At 38.0% G+C, this 22,229-nt stretch overlaps 1 protein-coding gene and 2 non-coding genes across 3 annotated transcripts in view; 2 read left to right on the forward strand and 1 right to left on the reverse strand.

The window, feature by feature from the left end:
- The window catches only part of LOC112047946 (uncharacterized), a 38,071-nt gene extending 18,294 nt beyond the window's left edge, over positions 1 to 19,777 (forward strand). The window contains exons 6-13 of the mRNA XM_052891189.1: positions 12,732 to 12,846; positions 14,084 to 14,316; positions 15,442 to 15,575; positions 16,370 to 16,589; positions 17,587 to 17,751; positions 18,216 to 18,336; positions 19,159 to 19,322; positions 19,530 to 19,777. Coding sequence (XP_052747149.1) covers positions 12,732 to 12,846; positions 14,084 to 14,316; positions 15,442 to 15,575; positions 16,370 to 16,589; positions 17,587 to 17,751; positions 18,216 to 18,336; positions 19,159 to 19,322; positions 19,530 to 19,649 — 1,272 coding nt within the window. The 3' untranslated portion in view covers positions 19,650 to 19,777. The remainder of the gene's footprint in view (positions 1 to 12,731; positions 12,847 to 14,083; positions 14,317 to 15,441; positions 15,576 to 16,369; positions 16,590 to 17,586; positions 17,752 to 18,215; positions 18,337 to 19,158; positions 19,323 to 19,529) is intronic.
- Positions 3,587 to 3,660, reverse strand: Trnai-aau (transfer RNA isoleucine (anticodon AAU)). Its single transcript has one exon. It is a non-coding gene; the product is annotated as a tRNA-Ile (tRNA).
- On the forward strand, positions 11,510 to 11,583 carry Trnai-aau (transfer RNA isoleucine (anticodon AAU)). The gene has a single exon. It is a non-coding gene; the product is annotated as a tRNA-Ile (tRNA).
- Positions 19,778 to 22,229: the final 2,452 nt, after the last annotated feature.

The following is a 22,229-nucleotide window of genomic DNA, read 5'->3' on the forward strand; positions in this document are numbered from 1 at the left end:
ACAAATCTCGAATCGAACCGCGCACGAGTTGTAACGCTGGGAGCGTGCGCGACCCAGGCGCAGTTCGTGCGCACGAGGCGTCCAAACCACGACCATTCGTGATACATTGCAGCAATGTGGACGTCAAATTCTTGCATTGCATGTTGCATTACATGTTGCATTGCACCAATCTGTACCCACCTTTACAATAATAAACGTGTCAAAAGCACTTTGTAAACTAAACTAACATACTCAAAGATTATTTTACTAGAAAAAAATACTTCTACTAGTTTCCCATAATGCATTTTATAGCACGAACCACGTAAGAACTTCCGTGTAATGTGTAACAATAGATTCTGTTTGAAATGCACCTACTTATTTATTTATTACATTACAAATAACCTGACTACAAAGAAAAGTAAATAAGCCAGTTATTTTTTCAAAATTGTCATAAGTAAAGCTTTTCAAGTCAAATACAAGATTTACAAAGATAAAAGAAAGCGAATTAGGTATTATTTATCAAAACAATGTTAGAGTGAAAATAATATAAACAAATATATTCTATAGTCTAGGAGATAATATAAACAAATATATTCTATAGTCTAGGAGAGTGTAGGCAATATTTAAAGGTATACATGAATTTCCCGCTACGTTAAGTGTGCGTTGGAAAAAATCTGAAACTAAATTACGATTTTGAGACACCTCAGCTGGCCTATTCACTATATTAGTCTTTAATATCAATGTATTGAAAAAATATCACAGCAATTGACAAAATATTATTTATTTATTGTGTGATATTCACCAGTAAGCACCGGATGACATTTTTACGTACCTAATCTCAATTTCGTATGTCAACTAGCATACTTCAAAGATAGTGAATAAGCCTGCTGTACTCACTAAAAAATCATGATTATCGTAAAGTTATGGTAGGTATAGATACGATTAATAAGCTGTTATTTATAAATTAATTCAGAGTTCTAACAGCTTGCGTAGCGTGGTCCTGCTTATGTATGGCGGAATATAAAAAATCTAAAAAGGTTTCGATAGCATATTTTTAACCCCCGACGCAAAAAGAGGGGTGTTATAAGTTTGACGCGTCTGTCTGTCTGTCTGTCAGTCTGTCTATGGCAACATAGCTCCCGCACGGATGAAGCGATTTCAATTTAGTTTTTTTTGTATGAAAGGTGACTTACGGGCGAGTGTTCTTAGAGTATGTTTGATGAAAATCGGTTGAGCTGTATAAAAGTTGTGAGGGTTGAAAGTGGGGAAGAATAACCGAAGGTCTGCAAATATACTCGAGTTGGGTCTCAAATAAAAGTGCACTAAAAGAGAATATTGATGACTTGATCGAGAGTGTAATTAATAATTTCATGACCTTCGGGGGTTTATCAAAATTTTAAATTTTATGTTATTTATGATTTTGTTCGAAGTTTCTATTGACAGAAGAAAAAAACGGTGTACCATCTCGAGTGTAAAACCATCGCGTAGAATATACCCACGGGCTCTTATACAATAACACATTGGGCGTGTTATAAAGAAAATTGCCATCGCCGGCGGCGGTGTGTTTGCATATTTTATCAGAAAATTGCCGGCTCAGCCTTTTGTTCGTATTAATTTTGAATTTAGAATTATTGTGTTGCCTTCCCACTGTGTTGACTGGCTGGTTAGTGCAGTGGTTAGATTGTGAAACTTCGGATTTGCGGTCCTGGGTTGCGCTATTAAACATTAAGTTCTATAGTGTTTTTAAGATAGCATGGGTACGGTGACAGTCGCCTGTATCATCATCATTCTCAACCCATATTCGGCTCACTGCTGAGCTCGAGTCTCCTCTCAGAATGGGAGGGGTTAGGCCAATAGTCCACCACGCTGGCCCAATACGGATTGGCAGACGTCACACACGCAGAGAATTAAGAAAATTCTCTGGTATGCCGTTTCCTCACGATATTTTCCTTCACCGTTTTTTGAGACACATGATATTTAATTTCTTAAAATGCACACAACTGAAAAGTTGGAGGTGTATGCCCCGGACCGGATTCGAACCCACACCCTCCGGAATCAGAGGCAGAGGTCATATCCACTGGGCTATCACGGCTCTTACAGTCGCCTGTGTGGGGTTCATAATACGTACTGTTATCGTGCGGCAAACTTTCAAGAGTGAAACGAACTGTCACCCGCACCATCCTACATGAAACGAACTGTAAATAGAAATTTTCAAAGCGGCTCAGAGCTAGGAAGTTGGGGGCACAAAACTGTGCGCCGGAGAGCATGTTAAGCTGTTGATTCCGGTCATAATATAATGATAGTAGATTCTAATAGTATCACCTTGATCCTGCCAATCCGTTGCGGAGCTTAATCTTTAAATGCAGGGACTCCATCCCAAGGGAGGGCCTGGCCTGGTGCAGTTTTCAGGTGGAAGCTGACCCAGGACCTCTCTATTGTAAAGACAATTGCCCATTTTTTTTTTATTTGTCTTCAACCAACCAAACTCGTCGTCATAATGGCAATATAACGATGTAACGGTTATTGAAAATACTGGATCTTACCACCAGAACAGACAGAAATGTAAAACCAATTTTTACGTGGGGAAATCCTCATAATCCAAGAAAGGACCTTCTTGCCACTGAGAAATCCTCATGGATAGGTACCTTCTTGCTTGCTATGGAGATAAGAAGGTTATGTCGCGTTTTAACCCAATATAACCCCACGGCGTGACTCGTCGCCTGATGACTGGGTCACGGGAACGTTTGGAGCCAATTTATTATAATATATAATTACCTTAACCTTTAATATACCATTACCAACTTAGCCAAACATTGTCAAAGTGATCTGTGGTTCCAGCTGAAAATCAGCGCTGCGTGCCGTTCTTTAAATGATCATGTATCATTATGCTGAGCTGGGCCATTTTCTGGGTTATGCCACACATCGTAGGGTATTTACCTGGGTGTATTGTTGGGTGAAATAATGTTGAAATAAAAGCATTTTTCTTTCTTTCAAAGTGGTGAAAGAGGTGTGACGCAGTATGACGGATCAGTTTAAGTAACGTAACGCAATCGATCTGCATCAATAATACATTGCCGCGTCGCGTAGGGGACCGCTATCGACCAGCTAATATGATATCAGTTGGATGTAATTGCATGGTTGCGTATTGAATGACAATGACTGCAGTATCGAAGACACCGTTTGTATTGATTCGGTCATAATGATACTTCTACAGGGTTAACTTGTAGGTGTAGGTCGGTGCTGCTTTAGGTTAAGGTTTAGTGTATGCGTATTTCGTCACGCATGCTAGACATTTGCGTATTTTGTCACGCATGTGATAGTTGTGCGTATTTCTACATGCATGCGTTTTGCGAGACATATGCGTATTTTTTTCATGCATGCGAGACATTGCAATAATTGGGCAGGCAAGAGATAGTTGTACGTATTTCTTAAGGCATGAGAAAAATTTGCGAAATGCGCACATTTCTAATGATTCTTAAGATTTCCGCTAGTGTATTTGATGATCACAGAATTTTAATGTGTAAATAAAGATATATTTAAAATACGCATACATTTAAACGAACGAAAGCTTGCTAATCTGAGGAATAAATAAATAAAAAAATTTCAGTGGCCCATGAGGAGATCGAACCCGCGACCTTCGCGTTATTAGCACGACGCTCTAACCAACTGAGCTAATGGGCCAATTGCTTAAAGTGCTAAAATTATGTATAGATAACATTTTACAATGGCGAAATTTTCAGCGAGAGCATAAATAGATAATAGTAGGGTTTTTACATTTTTTTAAAACAGTGTTTATGCTATTTGAATATGCTATATTTTATTTTGTCTCGTCAATGATAACCAGTAAAAATTATAAATAAAATAAAAAAATATCCACGTGAAATTTTTGCCACCGAAACACAATAAATAGACAAGTGACGTCATTCATAAAGGCTACTGTTCACTTAAGGATCCTAACAATCAAGCTCATCACAGAAAATAGAAAACGCTTTTACGCTTATTAATATGAATGTAAATGTTAATTGAAAATGATCTGTAAATCATAAATAACTTACAGTTATTTGAATTATTACAAGATGATTTTGATGATATGAATGTTTGTTACTCTTTCACGCCTCGACTACTTCCTTCAAAACCTCTTTTAAGTTAGCCTAATAGCTACTACCACCTTCTCATCAGTTAACACGTGAGAGTTACAAATTCAAGAGCTAATTTGCCTTTTAATAAAAGAAAGGAAGGTAAATTAGATATAAAAACTAAGGTACGGTAGAATTATCCGAGTACTAAATAGCCTAGTATCGAGTTACTTAGTCTAAACGACCGTTGAACCTGTTTATTTATTTAGTACAAAAGTCTCCTAGCTATTAAGTGTCCTACTGTGCGTGGTACACAGATTAAAGAATAATAGACACATAGAGCGCACGGGACACGGCAGTGATGCAGCCATTCTAAATACGAATTTTAAAACTAATATATTCTCGAGTCAGTACGACACAAAGCATCGCATCAGTAATTTTCAATACTATACAAGTAAAATAAGAGCCGTGATAGCCCAGTGGATATGACCTCTGCCTCCGATTCCGGAGTGTGTGGGTTCGAATCCGGTCCCCGGACCGGATGCACCTTTTCAGTTGTGTGCATGTCAAGAATTGGGCCAGCGTGGTGGACTATTGGCTTACCCTTTTCAATCTGAGAGGAGATTCGAGCTCAGCAGTGAGCCGAACATAGGTTGATATCAATTAATCAATCAAAATGGCGTCTTATGTTTTTAAATATTTTAAAAACATATAATTAACAAAAATTAAAAAAACAAGATGGAGTATTTTTATAGGTAGATAATTATTGATTGTCTATTACGATATCAATTTACGTAATTGTAGTTAGTGTTAAATCTTGAAATACAAATTATGAAAATAGTTTGTTTTTGCAGATGTCAAAGAGACGCGTGACGTTTTTTTAAGGATTTCACCGGCCCCACAGCGCTGCTTGTAAAGACTCCTTCTATATTATTCTTTATTCTGTGGTAATAAAGTTTCTGTTCGACGAAACGTAAAATATGTTTGTAACGCCCGATGATTCACAAAAATCGATGGGAAACCATTAATAATGGGCATGTGCTTTTTACTTGTTATGGCCACTTATTAAAGTCTAGAGTTCTGATATTAGTTATTGTAGATTAGCTTCTTTCTGGTAAATTGATTTTTTCTAAAAAATAAAGCAGACTTCAATGTGTCATTGTTAAGTTTTTTTTAATTATTATTTACTAATTGATTACAATCTCACTTGATAGTAATTGATGATGCAGTCTAAAATGGAAGCAGGCTAACTTGTTAGGAGGAGGATGAAAATCCACACCCCTTTTCTGTTTCTACACGACATCGTACCGGAAATAAATCGCTTGGTGGTACCGTCTTTGTCGGTAGGGTGATAACTAGCCACGGTTGAAGCCACCAGCTAGACCTAGACCAATTACGAAAATCTCAATCGGCCCAGCCGGGGGTAGATCCCAGGACCGCCGTTTTGTAAATCCACTGCGCCACGGAGGCCGTCAAAGTCACTACAAAGTGTAGAGTTAACAGTAGGGATAGTCACGTAGTCACCTTCTCCGATTTTGGAGTAAAAATTTCGACGTAGAATGTAGATGGCTTTTTGTCGGGTTTGGGTGGCTTTACCACACTGGTACCACGTTGGTTTTTCGTGAAGAATCGTAATTTTTTTTTCCCCATGAAAGGCCCTTTTATCACATAAATCCTATAAGTGACAAAAAGGGCCTACCAAGTTAAAACTATTATGTTCATATTTTAAAATACAGAAAAGAAGTGATAGGTGCAATTAATATAAAAGCCATTGGGAACCACTATTATGTTTGTAAGAATTGTATTATACATATATGTTACGCTCAAATATTAGCGGAAAAATAGCGCTCACAACGCGTTGAGATCGCATAGCATGTCAGCCACGACACGAATTTCGCTATTTGGTATTTCTGTGATTGCTACACCGCGTCGTGCGCGTTTTCATTAGAGCCGTAACACGAATTTCGCCATGTGGATGTTTTACTGTGACCACAACGCGATGTGAGCTATTTTTCCGCTCACTGAGCGTTTTCTATCTTTAAACGTAACATATACATTTATTAGATCATTTGTACTTTAATTAAAATAACCCAAGGCCTTGCTAAGATGTTGTAAATAGGCGATGTGCCAACATTCTTCTCAATTCACTGATAATGACAATAGACCTATGAGATTTTGTGCAGTATTTCTGTAGTGTTATCATGGTCGACTCATGGAAATACATCATCGAATGCACAAATTATCAAAATCTACACTTCATATTATAAAGGAAAATATTTGTGTCTATGCATTAAATAGCCCAAGTGGATTGGACCTTTTCCTTCGATTCGGAAGGCGTTCGAATCCGGTCCAGAGCATGTACCTCCAACTTTTCAGTTATCTGCATTTTAAGAAATTAAATATCACATGTCTCAAACGGAGAAGGAAAAACATAGTGAGGAAACCTGCACACCTGAGAATTTTCTTAATTCTCTACGTGTGTGAGGTCTTCCAATCCGCATTGGGCCAGCGTGGTGGATTAAGGCCTAATCCCTCTCTTTGTGAGAGGAGACTCGTGTTCAACAGACGAATATGGGTTGATGATGATAAAATAGGCTCTGGAGTTCAGTAATCAATACATTATTTGACGACCTTTTTGGCGCAGTTGGTAGTGTGCTACTGAACAAAGATCCCCAGCACGGGTTAGTTTAGAATTTTATATTTTCTAAAGGTAGGTAGGTTTTTGTTACCAACCTACTGGCAAAGACGTATCGCTAACCTATTTCGCGTTTCGGCACAGATAACATATGTGTTTCGGTACCTACGATACGATTGCTAAGTAAAAGGTATGGATAGAATGAACAGGGATTTAAAGGGTCAGATTTGGGGCACTGCCACTGGTCCCAGAAAAACGCACGCCCATTCAACGCCCAATATAAAATGGCACGAATTAATGACGTCGTTGATTCCCTGTGTAGGCGTTCAAACAAAATTACAAATGTCTTTGTTATTTGTGCGTTTATGTTTATAGTTCATTGTGTTGAAAAATGTAACGTTTAATGTAAAGAAGCTAAAAATGTATGAATTTTCATCTACGTCATCAACCCATATTCGGCTCACTGCTGAGCTCGAGTCTCCTCTCAGAATGAGAGGGGTTAGGCCGATAGTCCACCACGCTGACGAAATGCGGATTGGCAGACTTCACACACGCAGAGAATGGGGATGATGACTAGGTTTCAATATATTGATTTTTATGATACATTCGGGTAAATAGGGTCAATGTTAACTAATTTATACATAAAAAGCAAAGATTGTCTGGATATTTGCAAAATAAATGAGATTATAAAATTTCAAAAACTATTAAAAATATTTTATCGTAATTAGATGAAAATTCATACAGTTTTAGCTTCCTTACATTAAATGTGACATTTTTTAATATATGAACTATAAGCATAAACGCACAAATAACAAAGATATTAGTAATTTTATTTGAACGCGCATACAAATCTAACGATCATTACATTGCCTATGACGTCATTATTTTGAGCCATTTTGTATGGGGCGTTTTTCAGGGATCCGCGGCAGCGCCGCAAATCTAACTCTTTAAATCCCTGTAGCTCCGAAAGTAACGATCGCAGATACCCTGTTCCTTTTACAAAATTGCTTTACTATTAGTATACTCTTAATTTATATACAATTTAAAAAAACTGTCATCATCCCTATTATTCTCTGGTATGCAGGTTTCCTCACGATGTTTTCCTTCACCGATTGAGACACGTGATATTTAATTTCTTAAAATGCACACAACTGAAAAGTTGGAGGTGCATGCCCCGGACCGGATTCGAACCCACACCCTCCGGAATCGGAGGCAGGTCATATCCACTGGGCTATCACGGCTTTTTATATAATTACGATAAAAGAATTTTAGTAATAATTCTTTTATCGTAATCGTAATTAATATTTACAAAATTCATATTCCTATTTATTTTGCAACCATCCAGTCAATCTTTCTGTTTTACATATTAATTATTTAATATTCACCTTATTTACATGAATGTCTCTTATAATTGATAGATTCAAACCTAGTCATCATCCCCATTATCAGGGAGTGACATAGGCCTTTATCCTTTTATCTCCGTATTCCCTGTGTTAGCTGCGCTCATGAAATAACAGGGTTCTGTACTTGTACCAGGGGCGTCGCTACCGACGTATCAGCCGTATCTTTGATAGGGGGCCCCCTTGAGTGTGAAAGCAAAAATGAGCAAAATTTAAACCACAGACTCACTTAGTTTGGTGCTTCCCGGAAAAAAAACGATAAGAGATTTTCGGGATTTGTCGCTCGTCTATTGGACCCCCCAACTAACTTTGATACAGGACCCCTCCAAGACAAGCTACGCCACTGACTTGTACATACGTTTTCTGTCGTTCTACTAATATTCAATAAAGTTTTGTCTATGTCATTTGTCGGTCACCATACGCGAAGTTATAGAGGACGTGAGACAGACCAGCTGCGAGGCGGGCCCCTGAAAATTTAATGCCTTGAATATTGTCTATTCCCTATGAGACCTCGTCCTCCATAATAGATACACGACTTGTTTCTTTTACACGTGAGATGGGGCGGGGCCCAAGACCTGCATTCGAGGTGGAAGTAAAGGACAAATTACTCATAATCTACGTCAGATGCTATTATTTAAATCTATAATACAATGATAGCTAAATCTATATATTCAAACCTAGTCATCATCCCCGTTCTGTGCCTCACTCTACGACCTGAAGTTTTTGACGTATAGGTACTTATATTTTAACACCACCACGTGTGTTAAAATTGGCTAAGCACCGCCTTCATACTGATCAGCAGGTAGAACATATTATGATGTTATTTTTCGCTTTTTAGTTTACTGGGTACGTTTTTTGGTTTTGAAGTTGGTTGTATTTTTTTTATTAAAATTTTCATTATTTTTCCATTTTTAGTGTAAAATTTCATCTCAAACGAACACATCAGACCCCTAATGACAGTCACAACCCATCTTGGTACAACATTCTTAGCAATACAAATTAATCAAGCCCAAGCACAAGGTAGCTACCGTACACGGTTAAGGGGTTCCCTTAATTGACCTTGGTCTTCATCATCAGACCCCTAATGACAGTCACAACCCATCTTAGTACAAAGTTCTCAGCAATACGAATTAATCAAGGCCAAACACAAGGTAGTTATTGTAAACTGTTAAGGATTTCCCTTAATTGTCCTTGGTCTTCATCACCAAACCCCTAAATGACAGTCACAACCTATCTATGTGTAAAGTTCTCATTAATACAAATTAATCAAGCCCAAACACAAGGTAACTGCTGTAAATCGCCGAGGAGTTCCCTCGTCTATTTTATGGCTCCATCATCAGATCGATTTTAAACCTTCATGAAATTGTAGTGCTTAAAACTACTAAATGGAAAAGTTTACGAACACACTAGACACCCATATAATTTTCGAAAGTTCCCCTCAATTTCTCCAGGATTCCATCATCAGATCTTGACATGATGGCAATGGGACCAAATGGGTACTATACCGTTTCAAACAAAAAAAAGAATTTTTGAAATCGGTCCAGGCGTCTTTGAGTAATCGGTGTACATACATAAAAAAAAAAAAAATACCGACCGAATTGAGAACCTCCTCCTTTTTGAAGTCGGTTAAAAAGATTATAAAATTTCAAAATCAACTTTTGTGATTTTATAAATTAAATGCTTTACTATTTTAAAACTTTACTATTTTATAGTAAAGTTGTAAAATAAATAAGATTTTTTTCTTTCACAAGGAACCCTAGCTTCTAAAAAAAATACCCTCGTATTTCAAAATCTTTTACGCGCATAGATACTCGTATTGTTTGCGTGTACAGAATGTAATAGGTCCGCCATCTTTAGGAATTCGATACATTGGATTCAGAATGACGTCACTACATGCATTTTCATCCAATTTTAACTAAGGTTTTACACGTGTAAACTTACAGGTCAAAATATTGACTTGAAAGTTTACACATGTAATATTATGGATAATGTTTGAAATTTACGACAAACAAAATAATTAATAAATTCATTAATATTTTTTTGTTAACTGTTTAAATATAGTTAATTTAAACAGTAAAATTATTCTAAAAAAAAAACAAAAATTAAATACATTTTATCTTGATCAAAGATTTTCTACAATCAGACATGTTACGTGCCTACAAAATCGCCGCAAAAGTGATCTGAATACTCCACTGAGCCAACTTAGGGCACATATGCACAATTTTGTGTTTACTTACATTATACTAGCGGACGCCCGCGACTTCGTCCGCGTAAAACTCGATGTAAATTTTCAACTACCCTACCCCTACCCTACCCTACCCCTACCCTGCCCCTACCTTACCCCTACCCTGCCACTACCCTACCCCTACCCTGCCCCTACTCTATCCCTACCCTAATCCTACCCTACCCCTACCCTACCCCTACCCAGCCCCTAGCCTACCCCTACCATACCCCTACCCTACCCCTACCCTACCCTTACCCTACTCCTACCCTACGTTGAAATTTTTCCTGAATTTTCTTTGCTATAAACCTCACGGAGCCCGAGACCTTTTCAACGAATGCAAAACCGTGGAAATCGGTTCGTGCCCTCTGGAGTTATAGCGTTAGGAAGAAAAACCCGACTTTTATTTTATTTATATTTTTTTTATAAAAAGTATCCTATGTCCTTCTCCTGGCTCTAAACTACCTCCCTGCCAATTTTCAGCTAAATCGGTTAAGCCGTTCTTGAGTTATAAGTGGAGTAACTAACACGACTTTCTTTTATATATATAGATGTTTATGTACCTATACGTATATAGTTTTTAGACTTCTTGAATACTCGACATTGTAGACAATATTTTGGTATTATTTGTTTATATAACTTTCGTTGTTTACAAACTACTTAAATGAAATTAAGACAATTACAGTTCGTTTCATGTAGGATAGTGCGGGTGACAGTTCGTTTCACTCTGGAAAGTTTGCCGCGATTAACGATAATAGAGCCATGATAGCCCAGTGGATATGACCTCTGCCTCCGATTCCGGAGGGTATGGGTTCGAATCCGGTCCGGGGCATGCACCTTCAACTTTTCAGTTGTGTGCATTTTAAGAAATTAAATTTAAACGTTTGAGGCGTGATATTTAATTAAATTAAATATCACGCCTCAAACGGTGAAGGAAAAACATCTTGAGGAAACCTGCATACCAGAGAATTTTCTTAATTATCTGCGTGTGTGAAGTCTGCCAATCCGCATTGGGCCAGCATGGTGGACTATTGGCCTGACCTGACATTCTGAGAGGAGACTCGAGCTCAGCAGTGAGCCGAATATGGGTTGATAATGATGATGATGAACGATAATAGTATGTATTATGAATGAAGGCGACTGTCACCGTACCCATGCTATCTGATAAACACGTCTGTTTTCGTCAGTTTGACCAACCGGCCCATTAGCTCAGTTGGTTAGAGCGTCGTGCTAATAACGCGAAGGTCGCGGGTTCGATCCCCTCATGGGCCAGAATACTTTTTTTTTTATATCTGATTCTCTGATTGTATGGCAGTCGTTAAACAATACGTACGTACAAATAAAACCGCAACTTCCTCCTAATTTCCTATGAATGATGAACGAAAAGGAGGCTAGACCCGCCATGCTGCTCTAATGTCGGTCAAAAATACGATTTATATGAATAAAAATACGAAATACGTTTTATCCTAAAATAATTCCTGGAGGAATAAATAAATAACAGAAAACCGACCCATTCCATAAAATGTACACCCTTCCGTATTGTTAAAGTTTTTAAGTGAAGGTTAATAAAAATTATAAATATTTGTAAGTTGACCTTTTGAAATTCGATCTTACCGTATTACTAGCTTCTAGAAATATAAAACTTTAAACAGCCTTGTTAGCTTTGCGTTTAGAAATGTATTTCGTGCAGGTGTTTAGGTCATATTTGATGAGATTTGTTCCTTCGCTACCAACTGACAATCGAATTTTAAATATGTTATTTGAATTGGTATCGGATCCAACCAGATTAAATAGACTAAAGTTAGCCACCTAACATCAAAATTCAAAATTCATTTATTACAAGTAAATTGACTATTTGTAAAGATTCTACCACCGGCCGGAACTCAACAGTTGCTCTTTTGAAAAAATCATACAATATTATAATTTACAATTGATGACAACATTACAATTTCTTATAGTTTTACTTCCTGTCTGAAGGTGGAAGCTTCTTGTCGACTACATACAAGATTATCAAGATTATGCCTTCCAAACCGCTAGAGACAAACAGTAATGTGATTTTCAAAAGTAGGAACTTGTAAAAGACTCGGTAAAAAAAGTCCAAAATTTGGCTCACTTTTGGAAAACTTTCAATACGATACAGAAATGAAAAATATACTGAAAATTTTGTATTTTTTACTATATTACTCCATTAGAATTTAAGGCGAAATAATATTGGCCAACATGGAAAATAAGCTGAATTCATTATTTTCATCCTAATCCATCTTTACAAATGATATGCGGGCAACGGGGTAAAGGACTGCGCGAGTGTGAAGTTGAGCGCGCGACGCACCGCTACCCTCCTCCCGGCCCGCGCGGACCATCGGGAGTGTTACGAACGAATTTGCCAAGCTATAACATTTAACTTTCTTTCACAATCACAGGTGAACGGCGAACGGAACCCCGAAGAAGTTTACAAGGACTTTCGGGCAGCGGTGTTACAGATTTTGGGAGCAGTCGAAGAACAGAACATGAATGGTGTTGGAATTGGCCCTCGTGGTATGAATTAACATTAACCTATCTGGTTAGCAGCGGCGAAGATTCCATACAAACCGATTACCGCCGGGTTACCACTTAAATGTCCACACATATTCATTATTGTATACGCGGTATATAGTTCCCTTTCTTGAGATTGCCTTTGACAAAATTTCAGCCTTCGCCACTGCTGGTTAGTCCAGTAGTTAGTTATACCAGGAAACTCAGTGTTCTTGGGAATACTAACTAACTTTGACGTATGTTAGTTGACATATACGAAATTGAGATTTTTAAATTACCGCAGTTTTTTTATGAAATTCTTAACTTTTATTAACTAATATCGATATATATCGGACCCTTATTCCATGGACTATGCGAAATTAATATTAATGACTTTAAAACTTATTTCGCGGTTGTTCATTGCGAATATTATTTAAGCGGGTACATACCACGATAAAACGACGAGATTTTTAATGTCGATATTTCGACCCAGTTGCATGGATCGTGGTCACGACGGGACTGAAGTCGCGAGATGAGAAGTGAAGTCAGCTGTTAGGGGCAGAATCGATCTACCCTCTTTCTTGTTCTTTTTTCATTCAACAACCTCACGTTTTTGTCTGTTTAGGCATACCACACTCACGACATCGCATAAACGACACGACATTAAAAATCTCGTCGTTTTATGTATGTACCCGTTTAAATAATATTTGAAATTAATATTGTTTATATTAAATTTGATATGAGAAACTAAATAGTTAATTACTTGGCACACACTGTCTTCACACACACACACACACACCCACAACACACCGCACCCAACCACACACACACACACACACACACACACACACACACAACACACCGCACTCAACCACACACACACACAATTTCTCATACCAACGTTCACTCATACATACGTTTTAATGTGATTTTTTTTTCTCTCTCTTTTTTTTATTATTTCCTTTTCTTGAATGTATTCTCAGATTGTGCTTTTTTATAAATTGTTTTAACTATGGAAAATCTGTAATTGGCTGTAACATACAGGAAATATTGTATAATTGTATTCTTGGTAACGCTGTTGATTTTTCTTAAAAATAAATAAATAAATAAACTACCCTATCGTAGCAACGTGTTCAAATAACGCCTTCTCTGATTTCATTACCTTGCTTGCAATTACGCTTGCACGCCACCGTAGATGCGAGCGAACGCCGCAATTTTGCCCGTAGCGTTAGTAACGATAGATAACTTTTTCTGTATGCAGTAATACCAGGTGAAATTATAGGCGTGGAACCGGTACCGACGAGGAACCACAACGGGATGTTCACGCAAGACGTGGACATTGACGACGAGCCTCTACCGTCCACCATAGCGCCGACCGTTCCACCAGTACCCGTGCATATTGAGACGATGCCAAAAGTCGCCAGTATGCCAAACGCTACGCAGATTCCGAAAGTCATGCCAGTGAATGGCATCGACAGGGTTGTCAGTCCTAAGGTGAGGAAATTTTCAGAGATTTTTTAAGGCCAAGTCACACAACACATAAGTGACTCAATTGCGAGTGAGTCTATTTCTATTATTGATTTATTTCTATGCAACAATCGTCAATATTACAGACACACAGAAATTGTGATTTTCTCCATAAGATTCATTCGAATAGGCCTAGGATGTATGCCACGAGATAACTCGTGAAGAGAGGCATCGAGTACTCTGTCTTTCGCCCCTTAGCAACGAAAGAGAAAACTATATATTCGATTCCGCTGCTATTGGTCGACAATATATCTTTTATTTCCCGAGATAGGTATACATCACATGCGGTAACATAGAATAAATAATTAATTGCAAACGATCATATAAAAGTTATTTCTGTATCGTTTAGAATTAGATAAACGGTAAACCTTTATGTAATGTAATGACTCAGAAGTTGATTACAAAAATAAGAAAACTTACGCCGAAGAAAGGATAAAATTCACAATATGTATTTGTCAAGACAATGCAAACTGTAACCAAAACAAGACCCTAGAATAAAAGAGAATGACCTTGAGTGGAGTCACGGACTTGTGACTGATATATGTAGGGTTAATGACGTCCTGGACAGTTAAATAACACTCCCCTTTTCCACTCAAGTCACTCTCCCCGCATATCCTAAAATCACCCATGAAGGATTATCCAACAAAAAGTGTGGACGGATCGAACGACACGCCACGACAAGTATGAGCTAGACCGTACGGCGAGCGCCTTATATCGCCAGTCGTTCCCACCTGATGGCTATCCTTCCCTAACTTCCTACTCTTTAAAGAAACAAGTCGCGCCACCTAGCGTCGGCACAAGCCAACACGAGATCGAGCGACGTCATATCCACCTCAGACTTCAATTTCCTACAATAATTTTTAGAAGCAGGTCCATGTAAAAAACTGGCAACATTTACCTTTTGCTGGAAGAGAGTGACCTTGAGTGTCCTTTCGACTAGTATGTTATTTCCTTTAACTGCTTACAAGTTACAAGATTTTATTTTAGTGTTAGCATACATATGTTTTCTGTGGTGTTAGTTAGGCTGTTAAGGCCTTATAAGACCATTTTGTTTATTTTCAAATAACCATATTCGTTTTCTTCTGTATACAGACAGAAGTCATTCGAGTCCGTGGGACCAAAACTACAGTACCCCCTACACTATGGGTGGTAGGCGGACCTGGCAGCAACAAGTCAGCTTTGTGTGACGGTTCCATATTACAAAGAGATGGCTGGGCTCATTTCAGGTTTGTCATACTATTTTTTTTTAGGCTTGCGAAACGGCGAAGGAACACATCGTGAGAATACCTTGCCTACCTGAGAATTTTCTGCCAATCCGCACTGGGCCAGCGTGGTGGACTATAAGGCCTAACACCCCTCATTTTTAGAGGAGACTCGTGCTCAACAGTGAGCCGAATATAGATTGCTATATGAAGATGCTAGAGTACTGAATAGGTACAACGAGGGCACAACACACCGTACACCTACCAAATACTTAGAGTTTTTTTCACAAAGAAGCTGGAAGCTTTGTATTTTGTCATATTTAACCGACTTCAAAAAGGAGGAGGTTCTCAATTCGGTCGGGTATTTTTTTTTTTAATGTACCACTGGTACCTACAAATTGCCACTTTACTTATCACTACGAATATTTTGAAGCACCTTATAAAATTTACTCTAAGAATTATTGGCTAATTCTTCGTTCGTTTCTATTTGGTCATGACTCGCTTAGTCATCTAGTTACTAAGTTTCTTTCCTTTAAGAAATTCTTGGTTCAAAAGTCTTAGCCCACAGTTGGTGGTGTTACACCCCCTCGGAGAGCACGTTAAGCCGTCAGTATCGATCATTATCATTAACATCTGATAGTGGTCGTTAATGAGTTTAACATTATCACCCTAAGCCGACCAACCCGCAGTAGGTGGAACAGTATAGTAGGTCAAAGCTTTATATTCCTCTCCTATAAGGAAGAAGGCCTGGTCGGTAGTGAGCCGTTAAAATATGTGGTGATGAATGATGATGAAGAAACTTCTTTTTATCTTTTTAGCTTGGGACAACGCCTTCGAGCGTTAGCAGACGCTGGTGGTGGACCAGCCTCGGACGGTGCCATCGCTCGCACGGCCATCAGCGGGGGAGAACTGGTGCCAAGAGACCTGGTCACCAAGCTCGTGGTAACAGCTGTCAATGATGCAGCGCGGAGTGGAACTGGGATCGTCCTGGATGGATATCCCAGGGATGTTGAACAGATGGAAGAGTTTGAGAATGAGGTAAAAATGTATAGTAAAATTAGTTAACAGTTTAAAGAAGGAAATTAGGATTGTAATCAATTTAAACTATGAATACTAAGGAGTTCTGTACCTCTTGGTGTTATAGGAACCCTTGTGAGCGATCACTTCATTGTCCATCTGTCTGTTTTAAAGAATATTAGTCAAATATTTTTTTTAATGTGACCAATGTTCCTCTTTCTCTCTAACTAAGCGAAAAACTTTAAAGCGCTAGGAGTGGGTAGGTCAGAACCCTAACATAAAGTGCGGATAAAACCCTATCCCCGCCGTTTATATTGAATGACTCTTTAACTGTGAAGCTATTGAGTGACTGAAGTATTCAATAATCTTTAGAATTATAGTCAGAATCAGTGGCGGATTAAAGGTCCAGAGCGCCCTAGGCAATCACTTTATCGGCGCCCCTGTACATGGCTATCGTAATAGTCATCATCATAAAACTAGTTGTTTTTGTAATTACGATGACGTTGTATAATCAAACCCTAGACTTTAGTAGACCAGGACCTACGCTAATGCGCAATTGAAATATGACGTTAGAAGTGTGAATTAATCAAGAGGGACGACAGAACGAATATCGAAATTCATGATTCCTCTCTGCTCTGAGAAATAGGCCTTTATGTGTGTTGACAGATTATGGTGTGTTATGAATATATCACTAGTGATTTAGATTATAGATCAGCATTTAGTTATTAATCGTCGATATGTTATTTTCATTATTTATTTAGAAATTCTGAACTCGCGCGCCCCTTGTAACTACACGCCCTAGGCACGTGCCTAGTTTGCCTTACGGATAATCCGCCTCTGGTCAGAATAGAGGAAGATTAGGCACTTTAGCAGCTTACATAAATATAAAACAAATAAACCCATTCGCACTTTAAAGTTACCGGTCAGAAGCATAGAACATAAATCACTTAAAGCTGCGCATAAAGAAGAATCTCAGTCAGCCTTCGATTCTCTAATTCCTCAAAACAATTTTTTTCAGTTCAAAATCGAGCCTCGCATGGTTCTTCTGGACTGTTCGAAGCTGCAACTTGGGCGAGGTCGAAGGGACGACTCTGTGGCTGCCTTTAGAAGACGGCTGGAAGTATTCCGAGAACTGAGCTTGCCCATGCTTAAGAGCTTAGACCAGCAACATCGGCTAGTTATTGTGAGTCATTTTCATGCATTTAGTTGTGCTAGCAGATATCCGCGGCGATCCAAAGTACAGATTCAAGTTCCATCTCTTCCTTGTTTTCCTTTTAGAGCTCCGCTCACTGGCAACTTTTAGTTGGCCGACTAAGTTGCCGAGAATATTAACATGTATAGCGATATATGACAACCCGCACATCTACAGCAACTAATCAGCACTATCAGAGTAGCGATTGACTTTCGATTAGGATAGTTGCGCAACTAAGTTGTTAGCGTTGGCAATTTAGTTGTTCGATAGTTGGCCAACTAAAAATACCCCTTTACCACCCTTAGACGTTAAAATGATAAAAATCCATTCAAAGATTCAAATTTTAAGTGACTTAGGTCCGAATATTGCGTCACTAATTCAAGTCTCCTTAGGTGAGTGAGTGATGATGACAATTGTTTTTGCAAATATATGTCAATGCTTATTAACATTATCAGGTGGATGGTGACACAGACTCCTCAGATGTTCAGGCCGAGTTCACGCGGGTTCTTCTAGAAGAGATGGAGAAAGCGGAGGCGATAGCTACTATTCCACAGCCGGACACAAATAAAACTATCCGTCCAAAGACACAAACACTGGAAACACACCATAACCGAGGTGAGTCAATAAATGTAACTGAGTTGTAACCATGACTTTAATCTGATAGGTTTACAGTGATTGCCTTTAAGACTATAATTTTGAAGAAGGTAGTTATAGTTTGTCTATTAAATCTTAGAACTTCTGGATGTACCCAATGATGCTTTAGGTAGATACAAACAAGCGTTTGACAAAAGTCAGTTGACAGAAAGGGCATTGGTGTGTAAAACTTAGACGAAAACTTGAACGGAGTACAAAAGGGATCCACTGATTACAGTGCGGTTGTCATTCAAAAGATTTTCGATTTTGACGCGATTTTCACATCATAACATAAATAAGTACACTTTGAAATTTGCCACGCATCGAATATCAAATCGCCTTTATCTCCTACTAATATTATCTTTAAAATATTATTTTAAGAAATTAAATATCACGTGTCTCAAACGGTGAAGGAAAAACATCGTGAGGACACCTGCATACCTGGGAATTTTCTTAATTCTCAACGTGTGTGAATTCTGCCAATCAGCATTGGGCCAGCGTGGACTAAGGCCTAACCCAGGCGTTGTTATAGGAGTTAGTACTACTACTGAATGGATACTGCTGGGCTGGACTATTCCAGCTCGTGGGAATGAAACACGACCTCTCGGTGATGAGTCGGGTTGCTTTAACGTGAAGCTATTGGCTTATACAGTATACACACAAACACGCTTGGTCTATCATCTTACCATTACACCCAAAACCAAACAGATTTCCTTGAATATATTGACTACGATATAACAATGTCATAGCAATTGTTTTGTTCAGAAGGAACAGTGGTGCAACAGTTCGCTCACGCAGTGTCGCGCGTCGGCGTGGGCGTGGCCAACGGGGTGACGCGGAACGGCGCGCTGCCCAACGGCACGTTGCCCAACGGCACGCTGCCCAACGGCACCGTCGGCAACGGCTACATCTCTATGGGTAACAATAAGGTAAACAGCTCAAATTGTACAATAGATGCCGTATACTTAGTAATGATGCAGCTTACTGTGCAGTTTAGAAGCAACACCATGTTACATAAAGATGTCTGGTTTCCTACGTATTTTAAGTATGGCGCATCAGAATTTTTATCTCAGTGTAACCCACGTATGTTGGCCGTTTGTTCGGCATTTCAACGATAAAAACTAACTCTGTTTCAGGTTAAACCAATGCTGAACAACGTCCCCAAAGTGCCGACCGTCTCCCAGGTGACACACGACCAAGTCCGGAGGCTGTACGAGCAGAGCACTGGGGAGATCACCATGAATACTCATATGTAAAAATGATATATGTTACAACGTCGCTGGGACGAAATGTGAACGAGCTCTTGAGGTTCCTCACGTTTATAAAAAGGATGACTTATGCTACAATGTGTCGAGTACGAACCGTGCCCGCGCCTTGGACCTGCCTCGTTTTCACCATTCTAGGTATTCGGTGTGGTAATATATAGGATTATCAATTGTGCAATCTGATAAAGGCTTACTAAGCGAAGACACGACATAATAATATATCGTAGAATGAAAAGACTATAATCGACTAATGGCATTGGAATCGGAAGTACCGCACTCTCTAGGACGAAAGAGAGAGCGATTTTTTCGGTTCACCGCTATTTGTCGACAATATGTTAATTTGTTTTCGCGATATTTATTTTGGCTAGTCGAAGGCAAAAACGTACCGCCAAGCGATTTAGCGTTCCGGTACAATGCCGTGTAGAAACCGAAAGGAGTGTGGATTTTCATCCTCCTCTTAACAAGTTAGCCCGCATCTTAGATTGCATCATCACTTACCATCAGGTGAGATTGTAGTCAAGGACTAAATTGTAAAAAAAAACAAAAAAATAATAATAATTCAGTGGCATTTTAGGCCGACTTGCGAGACAGAAATGAGCCTTCTGTGCCTCATGTTTGCATAAAAGATAATTTATGCTACAATGTAGCGAGGACGAATCGTACCTGAGCCTTGGATTAGCCTCACATTCATAACAGCGAGCGTCACGGCACGAAAAAACCGCCTCGGCCCGTCGTAGCATGTGCCTACGACGGGCCGAGGCAGAACGGTACGGCATCATGCAATACCTGTAGCATAAACCCGCGTAGCACAGGACTCGGCACGGATCTTGTAATCATATTAAACCGAGCAAGATCCGCACTACTTCATAAAAATATGTAAAGTTTAGTTTCACATAGATACTGATCGATCTAGCGTAAATCATCTTCTAGTCGTTTTATACAATTAACTGATAAGATTTACAGGTTTAATAATTGAAAATTAAGTCACAAAGCTATGTATAGAAATATCTAAGTTAATTTTATGTGTAAGATAGGAAGAAATATGTACCTATATGTATAATATATATCATGCTTTAATTAATTATTAAATTAACGCACATATTATACCTAAAACTTAAGTGTTTTCGTATACGAATACCTACTGAAAATTGTGATCCCTTTATTTTAGATTACCTGTTTTGAAAATTATAGCACATATAGAAAAATGTTTTAAGTACCTAAAGTGTAGTGGAAGAATGAATGTTATATATAATATTTTATTTATAGCTAATTTAGAGATTCGTAATAACATATAAATTATAAATAAATTCGTAATAGGTATACTTATTCAATTTATTAATAAATTAATAGGCTCGACAAATTTTGCAATCTAGTATGTCTAGCATGCGACCAAGTGATGAGAAATATGCAAAATATCGACCAATGGCGGCGGAGTTGTCCCAGTCTCATATCTTTCGTCCCAACGCAATGAAAGACATAGCGATACTTGCCGTTGCGCCGCTATTGGTTGAAATTTTCCCCATTTCTCATCACTAGATATATCGTTGGTTGCAAGTTAAGCGTTCTGTATTATGATTATTTTCAATTTAAAATATTTATATATATCGGAAAACTGTGCTGGTACAAACCAAGCCAAGAGATCTAGCCTGGCATAGAACTGGAAAATACGACTAATCTACTGGAATCTAGAAGTGACCTACACTCTACACACTCATAAAAAATTCTATCAATTTTGCCCAGTTTTGAGGTGATCACTAATTAATTAATTAATTCAACGTAAGTATATTTACTTTTAGGTAGTCGATTTTTATTTATACAAGTTTTAAATACCAAATATAGAAAAAGATAATTGGTCGAATTTATACATAGGTAACCTACATTTAATAGATAAATTAATAATTATAAAGGAATAAATAGTTATTTTTTAGTTATAAGTATGTATTATACTTATATGTTTAGTGTTCTAACTACATAGTTTAAATTTTTCATTAAATCAAAAAGACAATAGAAAGTTATGTATTTAAGTTTAATTTAAATAAATGATTGTGCACAAGAAACACCAAATATTTTAATAATTATCTACTCCTTTAGTCAGTGTAGATAACTTTGATAACTCACTTTGATAACTTTGTAGATATTAAAAGATTATTCATTCTTGTAACATATGCAATATGGGTCATTCCACGTCAAATCGACCAATAGTTGGACTCGACCCCTTTCGATTTGGATAAATTTTGGTCAGAAGTTTTCTTTTATCCTATAACGAAGTTCTGCCGAAGAAAAAAAATTAAAAATTTTTTTTTCAAAAGTTATGCAAAATCCAAAATTTCACTATTTTCCATATTTTTTAAATTTATGTTTTAAAAATCTCGAAAACTATTGCAATTAAAAAAATCGCTTATGGTAAACTTCAAAGGGGATACTTGGGGCTATTAAAAAACAAAATTCCAAAAAAAAATTTTGAAAAATCTCCAATTTGTGAAATTTTGAATTTTTGAAAATTGTCAAAATTGACCGTCGACAATAAATTTTTGGCTCAAATTTTTTTGTGTACTACCTTGTACCAATCTT

The sequence above is a fragment of the Bicyclus anynana genome, chromosome 3 (genome assembly GCF_947172395.1).
Source record: "Bicyclus anynana chromosome 3, ilBicAnyn1.1, whole genome shotgun sequence".
Taxonomy (NCBI): domain Eukaryota; kingdom Metazoa; phylum Arthropoda; class Insecta; order Lepidoptera; family Nymphalidae; genus Bicyclus; species Bicyclus anynana.